We start from the raw sequence: 19,917 nt of genomic DNA, 5'->3' as shown, positions 1-19,917 counted from the left end.
AACGTTGCACATACACTGCTGCTATCTAGTGGTCAAAATCTAAATTGCGCCTGGGCTGAAATAATACATTATGGCCTTTCGGTTGCATTTCAAAGATGATGGTACAAAAAATATGTTTGTATTATCTTTTACTAGATCTAATGTGTTATATTCTCCTACATTAATTTAACATTTCCAGAAACGTCAAAGTGTTTCCTTTCAAATGATATCAAGAATACCATATCCTTGCTTCAGGTCCTGATCTATAGGCAGTTAGATTTGGGTATGTCATTTTAGGTGAAAATTGAAAAAAAGGGGCGGATCCTTAAGCAGATTTCAGTACTGAATTAAATATTAGCACTACCTTTTAAAAAACATGTCTATCTTTATTTCCAAAACACAATTAAACTAAATCACTAAATCATCACTTTTTTTGTCTTTTAATCCTTTGAAGCATCTTTTAACATAGGCTTAACAACTATCAAACACTCTGTACTTTTTTTTACATAGGCCAGGCCCTGTTGTTGCCTCATATCCAATTGAAAAATGCCTTGCATTACGCCTGTGAAGAAAACACTTCAATTTGCTCAACTTGCCATGGGCTCAACCGTTGGCTTAACTTACCCCATGGCTATTGTCCCAATTTATCCCAAAACGTTTTGACTATATTAGTCCACACAGCTACAAGGATGCACTTTCATGCTAGGTACAGCCATTTTAAAATGATCTACTTTGGTTTAGATACAAGCATCATGATCCCTCTAACACAATAAATTAATTTGACTTGGCGAAAATCTATTTTTTGGACCTAACTTTCTACCACTTTTTTCATGTGATTTCTTCCTTCACAGACTACATGAAATGATGACATCTACCTAAATATTGAGTAAATTATACATTTTTTGTATGGTTTCATAGAAATAAGGGTGGCTCAACTTACCCCTTTGGCTCACCTTACCCTACTCTTCCCCCAAAAGCCTTTTGTAGCACTTAAAAACGTAAAATACATACACATACTCCAAAAACAATCAACACCACACCTGACTCTAATCTGTGTCCACCAAATTATGGCATGAAGTGCTAAAATATAAAATATACAACCTGCAATGGCTCACAAAACATTCTCAATATCACATATAGTAGTTACAGGTAACACTAAAGCAGGCAAAGACACACACCTCCACCAGCCCTGTCCTCTAACAGCCCTATACTGTAAATGACAGATGAAGTCCTACTGATCTATAAAGTGCTGCTGTACCTGGTAGAGTTCCCCTGGGAGGACACACGTCTGAACACATCCCTGTCCAGAGCTCATCATCCCTAGCATGTAGCCCTTCTTCCTCAAGATCCACACACTGACAACCAGCACAAAGCGAGCACCTCTGACCAACAGCTTGTCCATACTGCACGCTAGCTAACACCCAGCCGGGCTTTGGCTTGGCTGTCCCTGCTCTGCAACGCCTGATACCTACCAAACCCAAGTCTGGCTGGGTTGGTTTGCGTAACAATATCATTGATATGTGCTGCTAACCCATTGAGCTAAGGCACGTCTGGGTCAGATGCTAGACTACAGACTTTTCTTTCAGAGCACTGCTTCTGCTAAGCCTGAGGGAAAATGGGTCAGCCAGGAGACGTGGTGCAGGTGACTCCTATTGTAGCCAAATCATTTATGCTCTAGGAAACATAGAGCATGAGGAAACCGAGGTGTTGGATACCAGACAGTAATACCGCCTCTGTCTCAGACAAATCTAATAATACATTTTGTATAGCACTTTTCATTACATAAAATAATCTCAAAGAGCCTAAAAAGCTAAACCAACTAATTTAAATTGAGATGGTAGAGATGGAGATTGAATGTCTCTATTTGGCTTTGGACGAAAGGCTGGGAGTTGAAGCAGTTCGGATAGGGAAGTCATAATTAACAAATCACCCTCTGTTAATTATGTTAATTAACAATCATTCAATTAAGGGGTCTGATTTAAAGGCCCTGTAACACTGACAATGTGATCAATTAAAAAAATATGATATAATGTTAAATATGCACATTCAATGGATCCAATTAATTTTGCATGACTGCATGTCTCTCACAGAGACCTACAGTATTTGTCACAATGCACTGACATTGTTATGCCAGTATTATAGCAGCAGGATGTCTAGTGTATTTGTGATGACAATGCCATCATGCTTTAATGTGTGCAGATTGCAGAACCAGCTGCCAGGAGCCGGACAGTTGTAGCTATTACATTTTCAGAATTAGATGGGTCATGGTGATTTGTCACTACAGTGAGTATTCTATGTGGGGCAAAAAATGTCAAGAAAATGTTTCTTACTTAAGGCCCTCATGTGCATGAACATGTGAGGATTCATTTCCAATGTGTACTTAGAGTATCAGCCAATTTAATTGAATGAGCGTTTTGTGATTGGTTTTCCCACATTTAACATTTGGTCAGTGGGAAATGTCAAATCCTCTCAACATGATCTATTTTTATCACTCTGGACAGAGCTTTCCACAAGCTTTTCCAGATGCACAGATCTAGGAGCTAAACGCTAACTTCTATGTCACTTCTAAATTCTATTTCACTTTTCTTTAAGGATGTTTATAGCCAACCCATCCTCATATCAAGTCCCGTTGAGATTCAGCCTGTACATACTGTAGCAATAATATTTGCACGTATAACCATATAAAGTCCATTTATGCTAATGCATGAGATGATAATGATATTGATTTATTGACTGGAATACTGATTCCAGTTTTCCAGTGTTGTGTTTATCCAAGACCACTGACACTGCTTAGTCAACCAAACGCATTACATTCAACAGCTCTCAAGAAAACACCACTTGCCTTCAGACATGCAATTAATCCCACGTGGCAGAGATGTAGCGGGACATGATGAAAGAAGTGTAAAGGCTTTCTGTGTGTTTTTGGAGCCTGACTGCTGTCTGAGAAGTGGGCCACAGGCAATGGGCATGGGACTATAAGGAATAGGGCCTAGGGGCCTGGGTGATATGGAGAGCTTGTCATGGATGGCCTGTTACGGATTGGCGCTGGCCCTCTGCACTAATATCAACTGTGTTAAGTGGGTCTAAACATTACCCTCTTATAATGCTTGACTTGCATATATGTCATCATAAATGTCTTGCTTCACATAACGTTATCAACAATGGCACTTTCACATGGCAGTTTGTAATGATTATAGACTACGTGACAATGATGATGAGGTTTAATGACAGGCTAAGTATTCAGGCATATTGTTGCATGAACCAGTATCTGAGCAAAAGTGACGATGAATATGACGAGATCTCCTCTCTGCCCAGAAAGCTTCCATTCATCTTCCCATTAGACAGCTCTGCAAGCGTTATAATGTTAAAATAAGTTCTTTACACACCAAATATGCCTGCCCTGCCTGCAACTATCCTCATTTACTGCCGTCACACCCAGCATGTACTTCCAAGAAAGGTCTAAATAAAAATGGTCAAGCAACCCCCCAAAAAAGGTATGGATTGTTTTTGACCGGAAGAGGTGTGTCTTCCGGTCAAAAACAATCCATTCATATTTTTCCGGTTGCTTGTACATTTTGATTTAGACCTGTTTTAGAAGTACATACCAGGTGTGACGGCAGTAAATCACAAGAAACGGCTGGTTTTGTCATCATGGCCTGGCTGCACCTCATCTTATCTCGGTTTCCTGGCTTCATGCATTATTGATGAAACCTGGTCTCGCACGCCAGCCCACGTCTGCTCTTTAGACTTATATACTTGTCCTCTGCACATGGTTTAGACATGTACTGTGACGCATGGCTAAATGATCTCTTGATTCCTTTATACACATTTCTATGATCAGGTTGACATTTCCTGGAGTCATACTGCAAAGCAATGTTTAAGACTTAGTCTATGTTTTTGTGGTAATTTGCCTTGATGTGTCAAGGGTGGATTTGACAACTTTAGTTCAGTAAAAACTCATTAGAAACTGAACGAGTTAACATCAGGGTTCCCACTCCAAAAGAAAACCAAACACTCTTAAGCAGCCAAAACAATGTCTTCCTGTGATTTCAGGTGTCTGTAAACAGCCTACTAAACAGGATACCCAGCTCCAATTCTATCAAGCCAGGGTGACCTCAATGTAATCAAGTAGTTTTCCATTCAGTCACAACACTCTTTTCAGCTAGGGCACCACAAAACCTCTCCGGTGTTGTGACACGAGACCACTTGTTGGTTGCTTGGGAAGGAAATGACCCAAAATCAACTTGTAACTTGCATCTTTGACTTCTGCTGATGACTGGTCATGACCTCCAGCACCATAACTAACCTCTAGGTAAGGCTACACAGAGCAGCAGTATTTGAGGGGAGGCTGAGACACCTGTTCCCCCAGGGATCCTGAGGCAGTGAGTTGATAGGAGTGGTGTTTGGAATTCTACCATATCTGATTTCTCCTTTGGCCAAATTTAGTCATTGGTAAAATATAATGACCATGGCCTTCATCTAGCTGGAAACTGCTGATTTTTTTAATGGAATATCTACATAGGAGTTCAGAGGCCCATTATCAGCAACCATCACTCCTGTGTTCCAATGGCACATTGTGTTAGCTAATCCAAGTTAATAATTTTAAAAGGCTAATTGATCATTAGAAAACCCTTTCGCAATTATGTTAGCGCAGCTGAAAATGTTGTGATGATTAAAGAAGCAATAAAACTGGCCTTCTTTAGTCTAATTGAGTATCTGGAGCATCAGCATTTGTGGGTTCGATTACAGTGTCACGATCGTCGTAAGAAGCGGACTGGCCGCTCTGGAGGATCTTGGCTGAATGGCAGCTCTGGAGGATCCTGGCTGACTGGCAGCTCTGGAGGATCCTGGCTGACTGGCAGAGACAACGACTAACACCTGCTTCTGATTGAGAACCATATCAGGCCAAACACAGAAAAGACAAACTAGACATCCAACATAGAATGCCCATCCAGCTCACATCCTGACCAACACTAAAACAAGGAAAACACAAAAGAACTATGGTCAGAATGTGACATACAAGCTCAAAATGGCTAGAAACATAGCACTTTCTTCTGAAACTCGTCAGTTTATTCTTGTTCTGTGAAATGAAGGCTATTTGAATGAAGGCCAGTTGAGAACAAGTTCTCATTTACAACTGTGACCTGGCCAAGATAAAGCAAAGCAGTGTGACACAAACAACAACACAGAGTTACACATGGAATAAACAAACGTACAGTCAATAACACAATAGGGGAAAAATCTATATACATTGTGTGCAAATGAGGTAAGATAATGGAGGTAAGGCAATAAATAGGCCATAGTGGCGAAGTAATTACAATTTAGCAATTAAACACTGGAGTGATAGATGTGCAGAAGATGCATGTGAAAGTAGAGATATTGGGGTGCAAAGGAGCAAAATATAAATAACAATATGGGGATGAGGTAGTTGGATGGGCTATTTACAGATGGGCTATGTACAGATGCAGTGGTCTGTGAGCTGCTCTGACAGCTGATGCTTAAAGTTAGTGAGGGAGATATGAGTCTCCAGCTTCAGTGATTTTTGCAGTTCGTTCCAGTCATTGTCAGTAGAGAACTGGAAGGAAAGGCGGCCAAAGGAGGAATAGGCTTTGGGGGTGACCAGTGAAATACAGTAGGGCAAAAAAGTATTTAGTCAGCCACCAATTGTGCAAGTTCTCCCACTTAAAAAGATGAGAGAGGCCTGTAATTTCATCATAGGTACACTTCAACTATGACAGACAAAATGAGAAAAAAAATCCAGAAAATCACATTGTATGATTTTTAGTGAATTTATTTGCAAATTATGGTGGAAAATAAGTATTTGGTCAATAACAAAAGTTTATCTCAATACTTTGTTATATACCCTTTGTTGGCAATGACAGAGGTCAAACATTTTCTGTCTTCACAGAAAATCTTCAAGTCTTCACAAGGTTTTCACACACTGTTGCTGGTATTTTGGCCCATTCCTCCATGCAAATCTCCTCTAGAGCAGTGATGTTTTGGGGCTGTTGCTGGGCAACACGGACTTTCAACTCCCTCCAAAGATTTTCTATGGGGTTGAGATCTGGAGACTGGCTAGGCCACTCCAGGACCTTGAAATGCTTCTTACGAAGCCACTCCTTCATTGCCCGGGCGGTGTGTTTGGGATCATTGTCATGCTGAAAGACCCAGCCATGTTTCATCTTCAATGCCCTTGCTGATGGAATGAGGTTTTCACTCAAAATCTCATGATACATGGCCCCATTCATTCTTTCCTTTACACAGATCAGTCGTCCTGGTCCCTTTGCAGAAAAACAGCCCCAAAGCATGATGTTTCCACCCCCATGCTTCACAGTAGGTATGGTGTTCTTTGGATGCAACTCAGCATTCTTTGTCCTCCAAACACGACGAGTTGAGTTTTTACCAAAAAGTTATATTTTGGTTTCATCTGACCATATGACATTCTCCCAATCTTCTTCTGGATCATCCAAATGCTCTCTAGCAAACTTCAGACGGGCCTGGACATGTACTGGCTTAAGCAGGGGGACACGTCTGGCACTGCAGGATTTGAGTCCCTGGCGGCGTAGTGTGTTACTGATGGTAGGCTTTGTTACTTCGGTCCCAGATCTCTGCAGGTCATTCACTAGGTCCCCCCGTGTGGTTCTGTGATTTTTGCTCACCGTTCTTGTGATCATTTTGACCCCACGGGGTGAGATCTTGCATGGAGCCCCAGATCGAGGGAGATTATCAGTGGTCTTGTATGTCTTCCATTTCCTAATAATTGCTCCCACAGTTGATTTCTTCAAACCACGCTGCTTACCTATTGCAGATTCAGTCTTCCCAGCCTGGTGCAGGTCTACAATTTTGTTTCTGGTGTCCTTTGACAGCTCTTTGGTCTTGGCCATAGTGGAGTTTGGAGTGTGACTGTTTGAGGTTGTGGACAGGTGTCTTTTATATTGATAACAAGTTCAAACATGTGCCATTAATACAGATAACGAGTGGAGGACAGAGGAACCTCTTAAAGAAGAAGTTACAGGTCTGTAAGAGCCAGAAATCTTGCATGTTTGTAGGTGACCAAATACTTATTTTCCACGATAATTTGCAAATAAACTCTTTAAAAATCCTTCAATGTGATTTTCTGGAATTTTTTTTTCTCATTTTGTCTGTCATAGTTGAAGTGTACATATGATGAAAATTACAGGCCTCTCTCATCTTTTTAAGTGGGAGAACTTGCACAATTGGTGGCTGACTAAATACTTTTTTGCCCCACTGTATACCTGTGGGAGCATGTGCTACGAGTGGGTGCTGCTATAGTGACCAGTGAGCTGAGATAAGGCGGCACTTTACTTAGCAAAGACTTATAGATGACCTGGAGCCAATGGGTTTGGCGACGAATATGAAGCGAGGGCCAGCCAACGAGAGCATACAGGTCGCAGTGGTGGGTAGTATATGGGACTTTGGTGACAAAACGGATGGCACTGTGATAGACTGCATCCAATTTGCTGAGTAGAGTGTTGTTTTGGCTATTTTAGAAATGACATCGCCAATGTCAAGGATCGGTAGGATAGTCAGTTTTACGAGGGTATGTTTGGCAGCATGAGTGAAGGATGCTTTGTTGCGAAATAGGAAGCTAGATTTCTAGATTTGATTTTGGATTGGAGATTCTTAATGTGAGTCTGGAAGTAGAGTTTACAGTCTAACCAGACACCTAGGCATTTGTAATTGTCCACAAATTATGTCAGAACCGTCCAGAGTAGTGATGCTGGACGGGCAGGCAGGTGTGGGCAGCGATCGGTTGCATTTAGTTTTACTTGTATTTAAGAGCAGATGGAGGCCACTGAAGGAGAGTTGTATGACATTGAAGCTTGTCTGGAGGTTAGTTAACACAGTGTCCAAAGAAGGGCCATAAGTATACAGAATGGTGTCGTCTGCGTAGAGGTGGATCAGAGAATCACCAGCAGCAAGAGCAACATCATTGATGTATACAGAGAAAAGAGTCGGCCTGAGAATTTAACCCTGTGGTACCCCCATACAGACTGCCAGAGGTCCTGACAACAGGCCCTCCGATTTGACACACTGAACTCTGTCTGAGAAGTAGTTTGTGAACCAGGCGAGGCAGTCGTTTTAGAAACGAAGGTTGTTGAGTCTGCCGATAAGAATGTGGTGATTGACAGAGTCGAAAGCCTTGGCCAGGTCGATGAATACGGCTGCACAGATTTGTCTTTTATCGATGGCGGTTCTGTTATCGTTTAGGACCTTGAGCATGGCTGAGGTGCACCCATGACCAGCTCGGAAACTAGATTGCATGGCGGAGAAGGTACGGTGGGATTCGAAATGGTCGGTGATCTGTTTGTTAACTTGGCTTTCGAAGACCTTAGAAAGGCAGGGTAGAATAGATATCGGTCTGTAACAGTTTGGGTCTAGAGTGTCTCCCCCTTTGAAGATGGGGATGACCGTGGCAGCTTTCCAATCTTTGGGGATCTCAGACGATACGAAAGAGAGGTTGAACAGGCTAGTAATAGAGGTTGCAACAATTTCGGCTGATCATTTTAGAAAGAGAGGGTCCAGGTTGTCTAGCCCAGCCCAACATTAGAGTGTCTAGTTTGAGAAACAGACAAGTCCTCAACTGGCAGCTTCATTAAATACTACCCGCAAAACACCCGTCTTAACGTCAACAGTGAAGAGGCGACTCCGGGATGCTGGCCTTCTAGGCAGTGTTCCTCTGTCTAGTGTCTGTGTTCTTTTGCACATCTTAATATTTTCTTTTTATTGGCCAGTCTGAGATTTGGCTTTTGCTTTGCAACTCTGCCTAGAATGCCAGCATCCCGGAGTCGCCTCTTCACTGTTGACGTTGAGACTGGTGTTTTGCAACTACTGCAATCAAAGAGCACTCAGCACTGCACACTAGCCATGCTGTCTACGCTGTCTAATAATGACAGCTGTAGTAGCAGTATTTTCAGAAGTAGTGGAAGTATTAGCACTAAGTAGTGGTTAAGGTAGCAGTAGAGGTAGTAGGCTAGTAGGTGTAGAAGTAAAGTAGTAGCAGCAGTAGTAGCAGTAGTAGTAGTAGTAGTAGTAGTAGTAGTGGTAGTAGCAGTAGTAGCAGCAGTAGTAGCAGTAGTAGTAGTAGTAGTAGTAGTAGTAGTAGCGGTAGAAGCGGTAGTAGTAGGAGTGGTAGTAGTAGTAGAAGTAATAGTATTGGTATTAGTAGTAGTAGTGGTAGTAGTAGTTGTAGTATAAACAGTAGTAGTAGTAGTAATAGTAGTAGTAGTAGTAGTAGTAGCAGTAGTAGCAGCAGTAGTAGCAGTTGTAGTAGTAGTAGTAGTAGGGGTGGTAGGAGTAGTTGTATTATAAGTAGTAGTGGTAGTAGTAGTAGTAGTAGCAGTAGTAGTAGTGGTAGTAACAGTAGTAGCAGCAGAAGTAGCAGCAGTAGGAGTGGGAGTGGTATTAGTAGTAGTAGTGGTAGTGGTAGTAGTAGTTGTAGTATAAGCAGTAGTAGTAGTAGTAGTAGTAGTAGTAGTAGTAGTGGTAGTAGTAGTTGTAGTATAAGTAGTAGTAGTAGTAATAGTAGTAGCAGTAATAGTTGTAGTACTAGTTGGAATTGTTGGAGTAACAGTAGTAGTGTAGTATTAGTAGTAGGTAGTAGTGGTAGTAATAGTAGTAGCAGCAGTAGTGGTGGTAGTAGTAGTAGTAGTAGTTGTAGTACTAGTTGGGGTTGTTGGAGTAATAGTAGTAGTGTAGTATTAGTAGTAGAGTATTAGTAGTACCCGTAACTGTTGCTATCCCTTCACTACAGCTGCTATGCGACTAGAATGAAAAGCTGTTTCTCTATAGGGTGTCAGAAGCAGGTGCTGTAGTGAGGGGTATTTATGCCTACTGAAAGGGACTGCAACGTTGTATTATCTGGAGCTGTTGTGACTTTCTGCAGAGCCCTGGGGAAGGAGCGAGGCACTCAGTCACTGAGGAGCAGAGTAGAGATTGGGATATTAATGATGTTGCAACGCTTGATGTGGGTAACAGAACTACGAATCACAAAGCTTTTATAGATGCTATCATCAAAAGATAACATTGGCTGTCAAAACAATATTATCGTGACATGTAGCACTATTGATTTTATTGAAAATTAGCATTTACTGTCATCAGTTATAATAGGTACTAGCAAAAGCCAATAATCTGGAGTATGTAGAGTTATGGAGTTGAACAGGTGTGTGATTACCAAGGAATGCTTGAGGATGAAGACTGATGTAACACTTATGCAGTTTCATAGAATGTGTATACTTCCCTACCTATGGACTTGTAATGTAACAATATTTAACTCTTCCAGGTTATGAATAAATGCAGGATAACCAGCCTTTCCAAAAAGAATCCACTCTTTAGACAGTGTTTCATGTAAATCCTCAGGAGACGTCAAGGTTCCTGAAAGGAAAACTGCCAACTGAGTGATGTGGTGTGTTGCTCATCACCAGCATCAAACAGCCTCACAAACCATCTCTCATGTACTGAGGTACACTCACAAGAGGAAAATATGTAGAGGCAGTAAACTAGCAGAAGTATATGCCTACATGGTGTATGTTTACTGTTAAAGGTACAATGTATTATTTCAGTTGACTGTATATTTAGTTACCCACTTAAACAACACTTGTTTGTTATGACCCCTGTTGCTTGTTTCAAGGGGTCAGTCATTGCTTTATGTTGTGGGTTTTAAACAATGCAGTGGTGCTGCTTTGCATTAGTCACCATACTGTTTTCAACAGGATATCCTGACCAACAACGGCAGGGGCCATCACAACGGGATAAGTCTCAGGATAGTGAAGTTCATCCACTTCCATTTCTAAAAAAAAAACAGCCATCAAACTAGAAATTCCTGTTTACCATGCAGGCTGCCTAAAACTACGTCAAAAGCCTTTCTTTTCCTGAATCTCACAGAGAACATGACAATTAGTGACAACTTGTAGACAAATAGTGACAACACTATCATCACTATCAGTGATGTTTTTTCTATTCTTTCTTTGTTCTATTCACTGCAAAATCTGTACAGTGTAAAAAAAAAGTTTTGAGAATTGAGTTTACTTTTTCAAATAGTTTTAACGAATTCACTACGTAGTCAATCGGTAACATCAGGCCAGAGCTGGCACTGCCACCTGCACCATGACATTATACTGTATGCTGCTGTTTGCTTTGGCTGCTACTACACAGGTGACATGTTTCTCATGAAAATTATGGAGTGAGCCTGCTAGCTGCCTTAGAGCAGTCACTGACAACGTACAATGCAAAATAAAGGATGCAAATAATCCACAACTCTTTATGACTATCCACATGTAGCCTAAGTAGGCATACACAGCATGGACATACACCGCATGAACAAAAACAGATCGGTAAAACGGATAGACAGTATACTTGCAGAGTAAAATTATGTTGCGAATTAATTAATTAATCAACTGGACTTCGTTTCTGATGCTTATATATGAATTGAAATCGCTTACTGTATTTACTTACAACAGGCCTAATCCTAAATATATCCTTTATGTAGATAAATAAAGCTACATAATCGTTGCCTTAATATTAATGTACCGAATCCAATTTCTGTAAGGAAGCCTTCTTTCTGCACTGTATCCTTCCTCACTGACCAAACCCCGGTCCATATCGGTCCTTAACCGATCCCTTCTATACACTGCTGTTTAGTGCAGACTAGACTGGATAGCAAGGTGTGTCAGGCAGAATGCAAATGTATTATGTGTCTTATCTCATCATCAAAAACATATTTTAGTTTATTCCATTCACATAAAGAAAATTATTTACCAATTGTATACAGTAGGCTAATGACCCATTAAAACGTTGTATGCTAACAGGAACACGTATTTCACAATGGGGTAGGAACAATGACTAGGTTACTACTTACTGTACATTGGTGGTTATTTTCAGTCAAATGACGAACCTGAGTCCCCGATTGCAGAAAAAGCTAAATAAAAGTATATGAATTGGCATGATTCTTTTGTTGAAAGAAAAAACACTGATGCCAATATTGATAATACAATTACAATAGGATAGCCAAGCCTACAATGATATGATAAAGCCGGTTAATTAATTGATCACTCGAGTGGGATCCCATTCCGATGCGTGAATGACCTGGTATACTTTGTTCCCTGCACAGTTCAGAGAATACTCTCCCCATTATCGTTTATTGTCACGTTGTAATGGGACAGTCTTACCTTCGTTTTGGGCGTTTCCTTCTATTTCAGCTAGTTGGTTTCTTGAATCTAACATAGGTCTCCTCCAGCATATTGGAAACGCATTCAATGCATCCCTGTTACGTTTTCAGCAAAAGGAGGAGAGAGTCAGTGAACTGTATCGCTGTCAACTATTAGTAGCCTTCTCTCGTAGGGCTACTCGCGCACGCTTGCTTTCTTCCACGCTCACCACGCCTTCACCCCGCAGTTATTTACGTGAAAGGAGATTTTAGCGCTCGCTGTCCTCATCTACGGCGGCTGTACTGAACTGTGCACAATGGGCCACAATATGCTCATTGCTGGTAATAAAGGTTAATGTTTTAGAATTAGACATGATGCAGACCCATGCGGAATACCATTTTTTTTTCTACCCACGTATTATCGCAAACCTATCTACATGCCTATCAGGGTTTTAAAATAATAATTATTATTGTAGCCAATTGTAGCCATTGTATAAATTAATGCATGTCCAAAATACTGTGTGTTGGCTGTGACATAAACCCCACCCATCCATTGCCTTCAAAAAAATCTATTCATCAACAATTAATAGGATTGAACTAAAGTGACATAAACTGCTCTATATTTCAGAAAATCTCAAATGTAAATCTCATGAAAGCAACCTGAGGCAATTTGTGGTTTATAACATGCTGCCAAGAAGAACCAGATCAAATAATCTCATTGTCGGGAGTGATCAGCCAATGATCATTGTCATCTTTTTGGGTTGCCTATGGTTTGTATCCAAAGACTAAAGATAATATCCAGGAGCCAAGACCAATATTTCTACCAGGACATTGGTCCCAAGATCCAGACACAGTGAGTTGAGACCATGACAATATAAAAACCAAATGAATATGGTCTTGAGACTCAAGACCAAGACCATTAGGGACCCAGGGACCCTCCATTATATGTTAGCAAAAAAAAAAAACTCACATTTTGTCATCACATGAATGATAATGAGAGGTAAAGGGTTTCAACATTTTAAAATGAATACGTTTGCTAGACAGTTTCAATACATATACACTACCGTTCAAAAGTTTGGGGTCACTTAGAAATGTTCTGGTTTTTGAAAGACATCAAATTGATCAGAAATACAGTATAGACATTGTTAATGTTGTAAATGACTATTAATATCTACATAGGTGTACAGAGGCCCATTATTAGCAACCATCACTCCTGTGTTCCACTGGCACGTTGTGTTAGCTAACCCAAGTTTATCATTATAAAAGGCTAACTGATCCTTAGAAAACCCTTTTGCAATTATGTTAGCACAGCTGAAAACTGTTGTTCAGATTAAAGAAGCAATAAAACTGGCCTTCTTTAGACTAGTTGAGTATCTGGAGCATCAGCATTTGTGGGTTCGATTACAGGTTCAAAATGGCCAGAAACATGGCACTTTCTTCGTAAACTCGTCAGTCTATTCTTGTTCTGAGAAATGAAGGTTATTCCATGCGAAAAATTGCCAAGAAACTGAAGATCTCGTACAACGCCGTGTACTACTCCCTTCACAGAACAGCGCAAACTGGCTCTAACCAGAATAGAAAGAGGAGTGTGAGGCCCCGGTTCACAACTGAGCAAGAGGACAAGTACATTACAGTGTCTAGTTTGAGAAACAGACACCTCGCAAGTCCTCAACTGGCAGCTTCATTAAACAGCACCCGCATAACACCAGTCTCAACGTCAACAGTGAAGAGGCGACTCCGGGATGCTGACCTTCTAGGCAGAGTTCCTCTGTCCAGTGTCTGTGTTCTTTTGCCCATCTTAATATTTTCTTTATATTGACCAGTCTGAGATATGGCTTTTTCTTTGCAACTCTGCCTCGAAGGCCAGCATCCTAGAGTAACCTCTTCACTGTTGACATTGAGACTAAGGTGTTTTGCAGGGGAAAAAAACTGTATTTATTTGCAATGACTGTAATTTCATCTACATTTAAGGGATAGTAAGAGATTTTGTCAATGAAACCTTTTCTCTACTTCCCCAGATCCGGTTGAACAGGAACAGCTAGAACTGGTTATCATTGGCTTGTGAAACTAGCTCTAACTTCTTTCATACTGGACACAGAGACATAAAAAGGGTGGTATTTTATTGCAGCTAGCGATATTCATAAAATATATATTTTTTTCACATGACTAAATCCCGCAAATATTTTTTTTTAAATAGAGCACAATACAGTAGAGCACAGTACAGTAAAGTACAATACATTACAGTACAGTACTGTAGAGCACATTATAGACATCTATGTTTGGACCAAATAGATGTCAATGTTTGGGCTCTTGGAGGGTTGGAACCCCACAGCTGGCTATGCATCTCTATACTCTACACTTTTTCCTGAAGTGTGCACTTGTCCACTACCCACATGGTGGTCCTCTGCAGCACGCATGCTACCAGTGGTGCCTCAAACGCCATAATGACACAGATACAAAGATGAGACCTCTATATAACTCTATGTAGTCAATTATTTTGGTTGTGACTATTGGTAAATTTTAACATATTTTGGACTTTAAAGAATCCCCATAGCTATCTTTCATTTTGACAGATGTACATCCCAGCAAACATATATTTTAGTCCCACAACCATACTTTACATATTTATGGATATATTAGATTGTTCGGTGGTGACACTTCTCAAAAATACATGATGACTTACCAACTTGCTCAGTCATTTTCTCCAAAATGTTTGCAGACAAGCTACTCACCATCTGGCCATGCTGGAGAGTGCACGTACAAAAGCTAAGGAACATATGCACATCCATGTACTTTCCATACTTTCCAGTTACCATGCTGGTGATATTTGTAGGGGTGTGGCTTAAGGTACATTAATTCTACAGTCTTTTAATGTGTGTGTTCAAGAGACCCTCCACAACCAGCACCACTCATCGTAGTAGGACAGAAAGTACCAGTGGTAACAAGTACCAAGTACTGTATCTTGGTTTTCATCGAGACTCTAAACTCAGTGGTGACACACCTGTGAAACAGTCAGTGAGAAAGGCCACAAAGCGCCTGCACTTTTTGACTGTTCTTGACAGAAATGGCCTACCCACTGAAGATCTGATAACAGTACTACACTGGTCAGACGTTGTCTGGAATACGGTGGATTGGTGGTGGTGCTACATCCAGAAAGAGGTGACAGCGCCAGGCTCCTGAGAAACTCTTTACTGTAACTGCCTGGTTTTAACAATTACATTTTAACATTTCAGTTTCCATCATGAGAAAATGTAATGTAAAGTTTTAGGTGTCCAAACTTTTTTCAGCAAACATCAATGACATCACACCTGCTCAGACCCACGTGTTCCCACCACAACCACACACATCCCATTTGTCTCACAACAATTGCCCTCATCCTTCATCCCCTGGACATTTCCAGTGATTGTAACACTCTATGCCATATGGCCTCAAATTGCGCTATTCTGTTTCTCTCCATAGCCCATAGTTTTCCAATATTTAAATAATAATGTGTTTCATTCATCCACTGTCTTAACAATGGAGGATTATTTGATTTACAGTTTTTAAGTGAAGGATTTTTCAAAATTATTGACGAGAAAAGTATGTTCCAACCCATTGGGAATCTCATTCCATTCTCATATGCCATGTCGTGAAATATGCAGATTAAATTTAACTTAAATTGTAAAACTTCTGACAGCCAACATTCTAACTCCGCCCATAATTTTTGGACTTAATAGCCATTCCAGAAGGCATTAATTATTGAGGTGTTGTTAGTTTTACACATAAGACATGACTCTGCTGTTGTGCTGTAGAATGTGTAAAGTTTGTCTCTTGTGTAATACATTTTATACATTAGTTTATACTGGATTAAATGTACATTTTCGTTAACTGTAATTTTGGTAGTTATGTTCCAACATTGCCTCCATCTATCAGTTCCTGTCACACCCTGATCTGTTTCACCTGTCTTTGTGATTGTCTCTACCCCCCTCCTGGTGTCACCCATCTTCCCCATTATCCCCTGTGTATTTATCTATACCTTTGTTCTCTGTTGTCTGTTGCCAGTTCATCTTGTTTGTCAAGTCAACCAGCGGTTTTCTTTTTCTCGCCCTCCTGGTTTTGACCCTTGCCTGTCCTGACTCTGAGCCTACCTGCCTGACCAGTCTGCCTGCCCCTGACCCTGCCTGCCTTGACCTGTCTATTGCCTGCTCGACGCCCTTATTGCTTTGACCATCCACATCGACGGGCGATTGTGGGAACGACGGATGGAGAGGAAATTCGATTTCGCTCGCACGTCCAGGGATTCCACCTCGCCTCCGAGTCAACCCGGAAGACCCAGACGTTGCCGAGTGCACCTGATGTTTCCCAACCTTCCTCGAGAGTCACAAAAGACGGCCGAAGCAGTTGTGTTGTCATCCTGTACCTGTCCCACAGGTGTGATGTTCTGATGTACCGATCTTGTGCAGATGGTGTTACACGTGGTCTGCCACTGCAAGGACAATCATCGACCCTGGGCTTCTTTCTTTTGGTGTTTTTCAGGGTCAGTAGAAAGGCCTCTTTAGTGTCCTAAGTTTTTATAACCGTGACCTTAATTGCTTACCATCTGTAAGCTGTTAGTGTCTTAACGACCGTTCCACAGTTTGCATGTTTATTAATTGTTTATGGTTCATTGAACAAGCATGGGAAACAGTGTTTAATCCCTTTACAATGAAGATCTGTGAAGTTATTTGGATTTTTAGGAATTATCTTTGAAAGACAGGGTCCTGAAAAAGGGACGTTTCTTTTTATGCTGATTTTATATAGAACTTGTGAACATGTTGGCTGAGCAAACATTTAACAGAGGACAAAGTACTTATTTGTACTTTAATGCACTGTGCCTTTAAAGTATAGTGACTTCTGGGGCTCTACTTGGGGAGAGTTTAAAGACCGAAGTGAGATGAGTGAAGGCACCACACATACAGCACTTCAAGGAAGTGTCTGATGCCCTATCAGCCACCCCATCCCAATCCCTCGGAAGGAGCCCCTCTCCACTCTCACCAATAACCACCATGGGATCTTACCTATAATGGCGGCAAACAAGGAATAATAATGACTCGATATCCTCTCCTAATCTTGCAAGAACTGTTATTCATTTTACAGCAGGTTTGCAAGTCACAAAAAGAAATACAAGTACATTGTAACATAGATCAATCCCTCCTTCCCTCTCTCCCAAGCCAAACTTATCACTCTCCACCTTTCCCTTCCAGTTTCCTCCCCCCTGTACCCCACCCAGCCCATGTACTATATACATTTAACAATATGTTTATAGCCATTCCATTGAATTAGAAAATATCATAATATAAATAAATGTCCTAAGATGGAGACTTAAAAGTTTTTTTGAATCGTATTTTTGGGGTGGGACTGCAATTTGCACCACTTCTGTAGAAGCACCCATAAAGCATTTTGAATTGAAACTCTTCAGTTGTCTTATTTTAAAAGGTTTTGCTGAAAAATTTCAGCAAGTACATCTTCTGTAGCTGTCACACTCTGACCATTATTTGAGTTGTTTGTTTCTATGTTTTGTTTGGTCAGGGTGTGATATAAGTGGGCATTCTATGTTGCATGTCTAGTTAGTCTGTGTCTATGTGTTTTGGCCTGATATGGTTCTCAATCAGTGGCAGGTGTTTGTCGTTGTCTCTGATTGGGAACCATATTTAGGTAGCCTGTTTTGTATTGTGGTTTGTGGGTTATTGTCTATGTTATAGGTTAGCACAGTGTTTCTATAGCAGTCACGTTAGTTTGTTTAGTGTACTTCGTGTTTTTTTTTCATTCACACCACGCTGCGCTTTGGTCTACTCCATACGACGATCGTGACAGTAGCCTATTAATTTGTCAAGCCTCCCAGCCTACTGTAAACAATGTACCACCCCCCCATTCCCTCATTCCCCCCATTCCAACCCCCCAACCCCCAGCTCTAGGGTTTCATTAGACATTAATGAATAAGGATCTCATTATGATTCCCCCAAACCATCTGTCCTCTGGATATCTCCTCCTCACAGCCAAGAACCAACCATCTGAGTGGTTTAGATATTGATGATGCATAAACTATACAACTGGATTGCTGTCATAATATTGTGTAAGTTAAATTGCTAACACGCAGTTTAGTTCAGATTCTTTTTGGCATATCTGCTATGAACACCCTGTTAACATTGTGCACTGGTTTATCCAGATAATTCCCTTCTTCAGTAACAATCTAGGCAAGACTACAGGAAAAATCAACACTATACTGTATTTACTTAAACCATTCCATCAATAGAAGTTGAATCAATAAAGGATGGGTACACTGAAATCATTGGAGCATGAGGTTTTTATAGTAGCCTGCCACAGTCATTGAGAGCAGCTACTGCAAGTTCAAAAATGTTGTTGCCTTGACTGTTGTTCTCGGTGGATTCTTGCATTCCTAGAATTCATTTGCTTGTATGTTGATTTTTCACATGGTGAAATGTAGGTCTGTGAGCCAGTTGACCAGGATGACACAAACGCAAATTTCGAACTTGCAAGTCTTGCATGCTCTGTCAAGGCAGGTTAATCAAATAGCTACCCGGAGTATCTGCATTGGCCCTTTTTCCACAAACTTGTTTTGTCTCAACACATAAGCTGCTGCTGCTACTGTTTATTATTGGTTACTGTATTCCTAGTTATATGTACATACAGTATCTACCTTACTTCATACCCCTGCAAATCAACTCAGTGCTGTATATAACCAAGTTATCGTTACTCATTGTGTATTTATTATAACTTTTATTATTATGTGTTTTACTTTTCTATTATTTATATATTTTCTTTCTGTATACATTGTTGGGAAGGGCCCCTCAGTAAGCATTTCACTGTTCGTCTACACCTGTTGTTTATAAAGCATGTGACAAATAAAATTATATTTTATTTTATTTGTCACCTGCAGACTCAATGGTGATGATGATTGTCCTAGCTTTACACTGCCGCCCAGTGGAGAATAAGGGACTTTTAAATGGGGACAGTGCAGATTGCAAGGCACAGGAGAGTCGCCTGTGGGGATCTGGCTTTTGCTTTTAACCTTTCCACGGTACAGCCTGTAATGTAATGTGACACTATGCTATGGCAATACCTAACTGGTTGTAAATTAAACTTTATGTTCAGACTCCAGTACCATTGCTAGAGAGCAGTAGGGTACAAGCTCAGATAATAATAACCTACATTAATAAACATAATACATAACCTACCCACATTTTAAGATCACATTTTCTTAATGTTATTTTCCCAAAAAAAACATAAAACACGAGATTTCCTCAAATATTTTCAAACATAATCAATATTTGGGTCAATGCTATTAACACGGCTATGTAGTCTACAAAATGTAGAAATAGTCAACTCATCTGATGGTTTGCAATGTGACTTGGACATGGTAGTTGGATCGTAGTTACAATGTAATTACACTATAGGTATACAAATTAGGCTTATAGTTGTAGTTACACTGTAGCCTACCTTTCATAGAAAGAAAAGTAGGGTATGTGTGAAAATGATGGAGATGTTAATAAGGCTATTATTTTTAAGAACAAATACTGATATTTGTACATTGAAACAATGTATCCTGCTATGGTATTTTACCAGAGCAGATTTGAAGGTAAAATGTGGTAAAATCCCATCGGATGTTGCGACCAATGAAAAAGCTGCTGACATTGACAGAGCAATACACCAAACGTGTGGCTTATGGTGCTTGTAGTTTTCCATACCACAAACTCCCATTTCTACGAGCGTCATTCCCTGCTCTACAGAACTTC

The 19,917-nt window shown here is 40.5% G+C and overlaps 1 protein-coding gene across 3 annotated transcripts in view; it reads right to left on the bottom strand.

The window, feature by feature from the left end:
- The window catches only part of LOC110532445 (FERM domain-containing protein 4B), a 28,663-nt gene extending 16,183 nt beyond the window's left edge, over nucleotides 1–12,480 (bottom strand). For 2 of the 3 annotated variants that reach the window (XM_021616352.3, XM_021616353.3), the window contains exon 1: nucleotides 12,168–12,480. Coding sequence is in view for 1 of the 3 variants with exons in the window: in XM_090184891.1 (XP_090041017.1) it covers nucleotides 1,238–1,306 (69 nt within the window). In the remaining 2 variants the exon portion in view is untranslated. Of the gene's footprint in view, nucleotides 1–1,237; nucleotides 1,310–12,167 lie in introns of those variants that run through there. The other variant, XM_090184891.1, reaches the window with a different exon arrangement.
- Nucleotides 12,481–19,917: the final 7,437 nt, after the last annotated feature.

This window comes from Oncorhynchus mykiss, chromosome 9, assembly GCF_057628025.1.
Source record: "Oncorhynchus mykiss isolate SJ-2025 chromosome 9, ASM5762802v1, whole genome shotgun sequence".
Classification (NCBI taxonomy): Eukaryota; Metazoa; Chordata; class Actinopteri; order Salmoniformes; family Salmonidae; genus Oncorhynchus; species Oncorhynchus mykiss.
The sequence above is the reverse complement of the archived record's forward strand: the minus strand, read 5'-3'. Positions and strand labels throughout refer to the sequence as shown.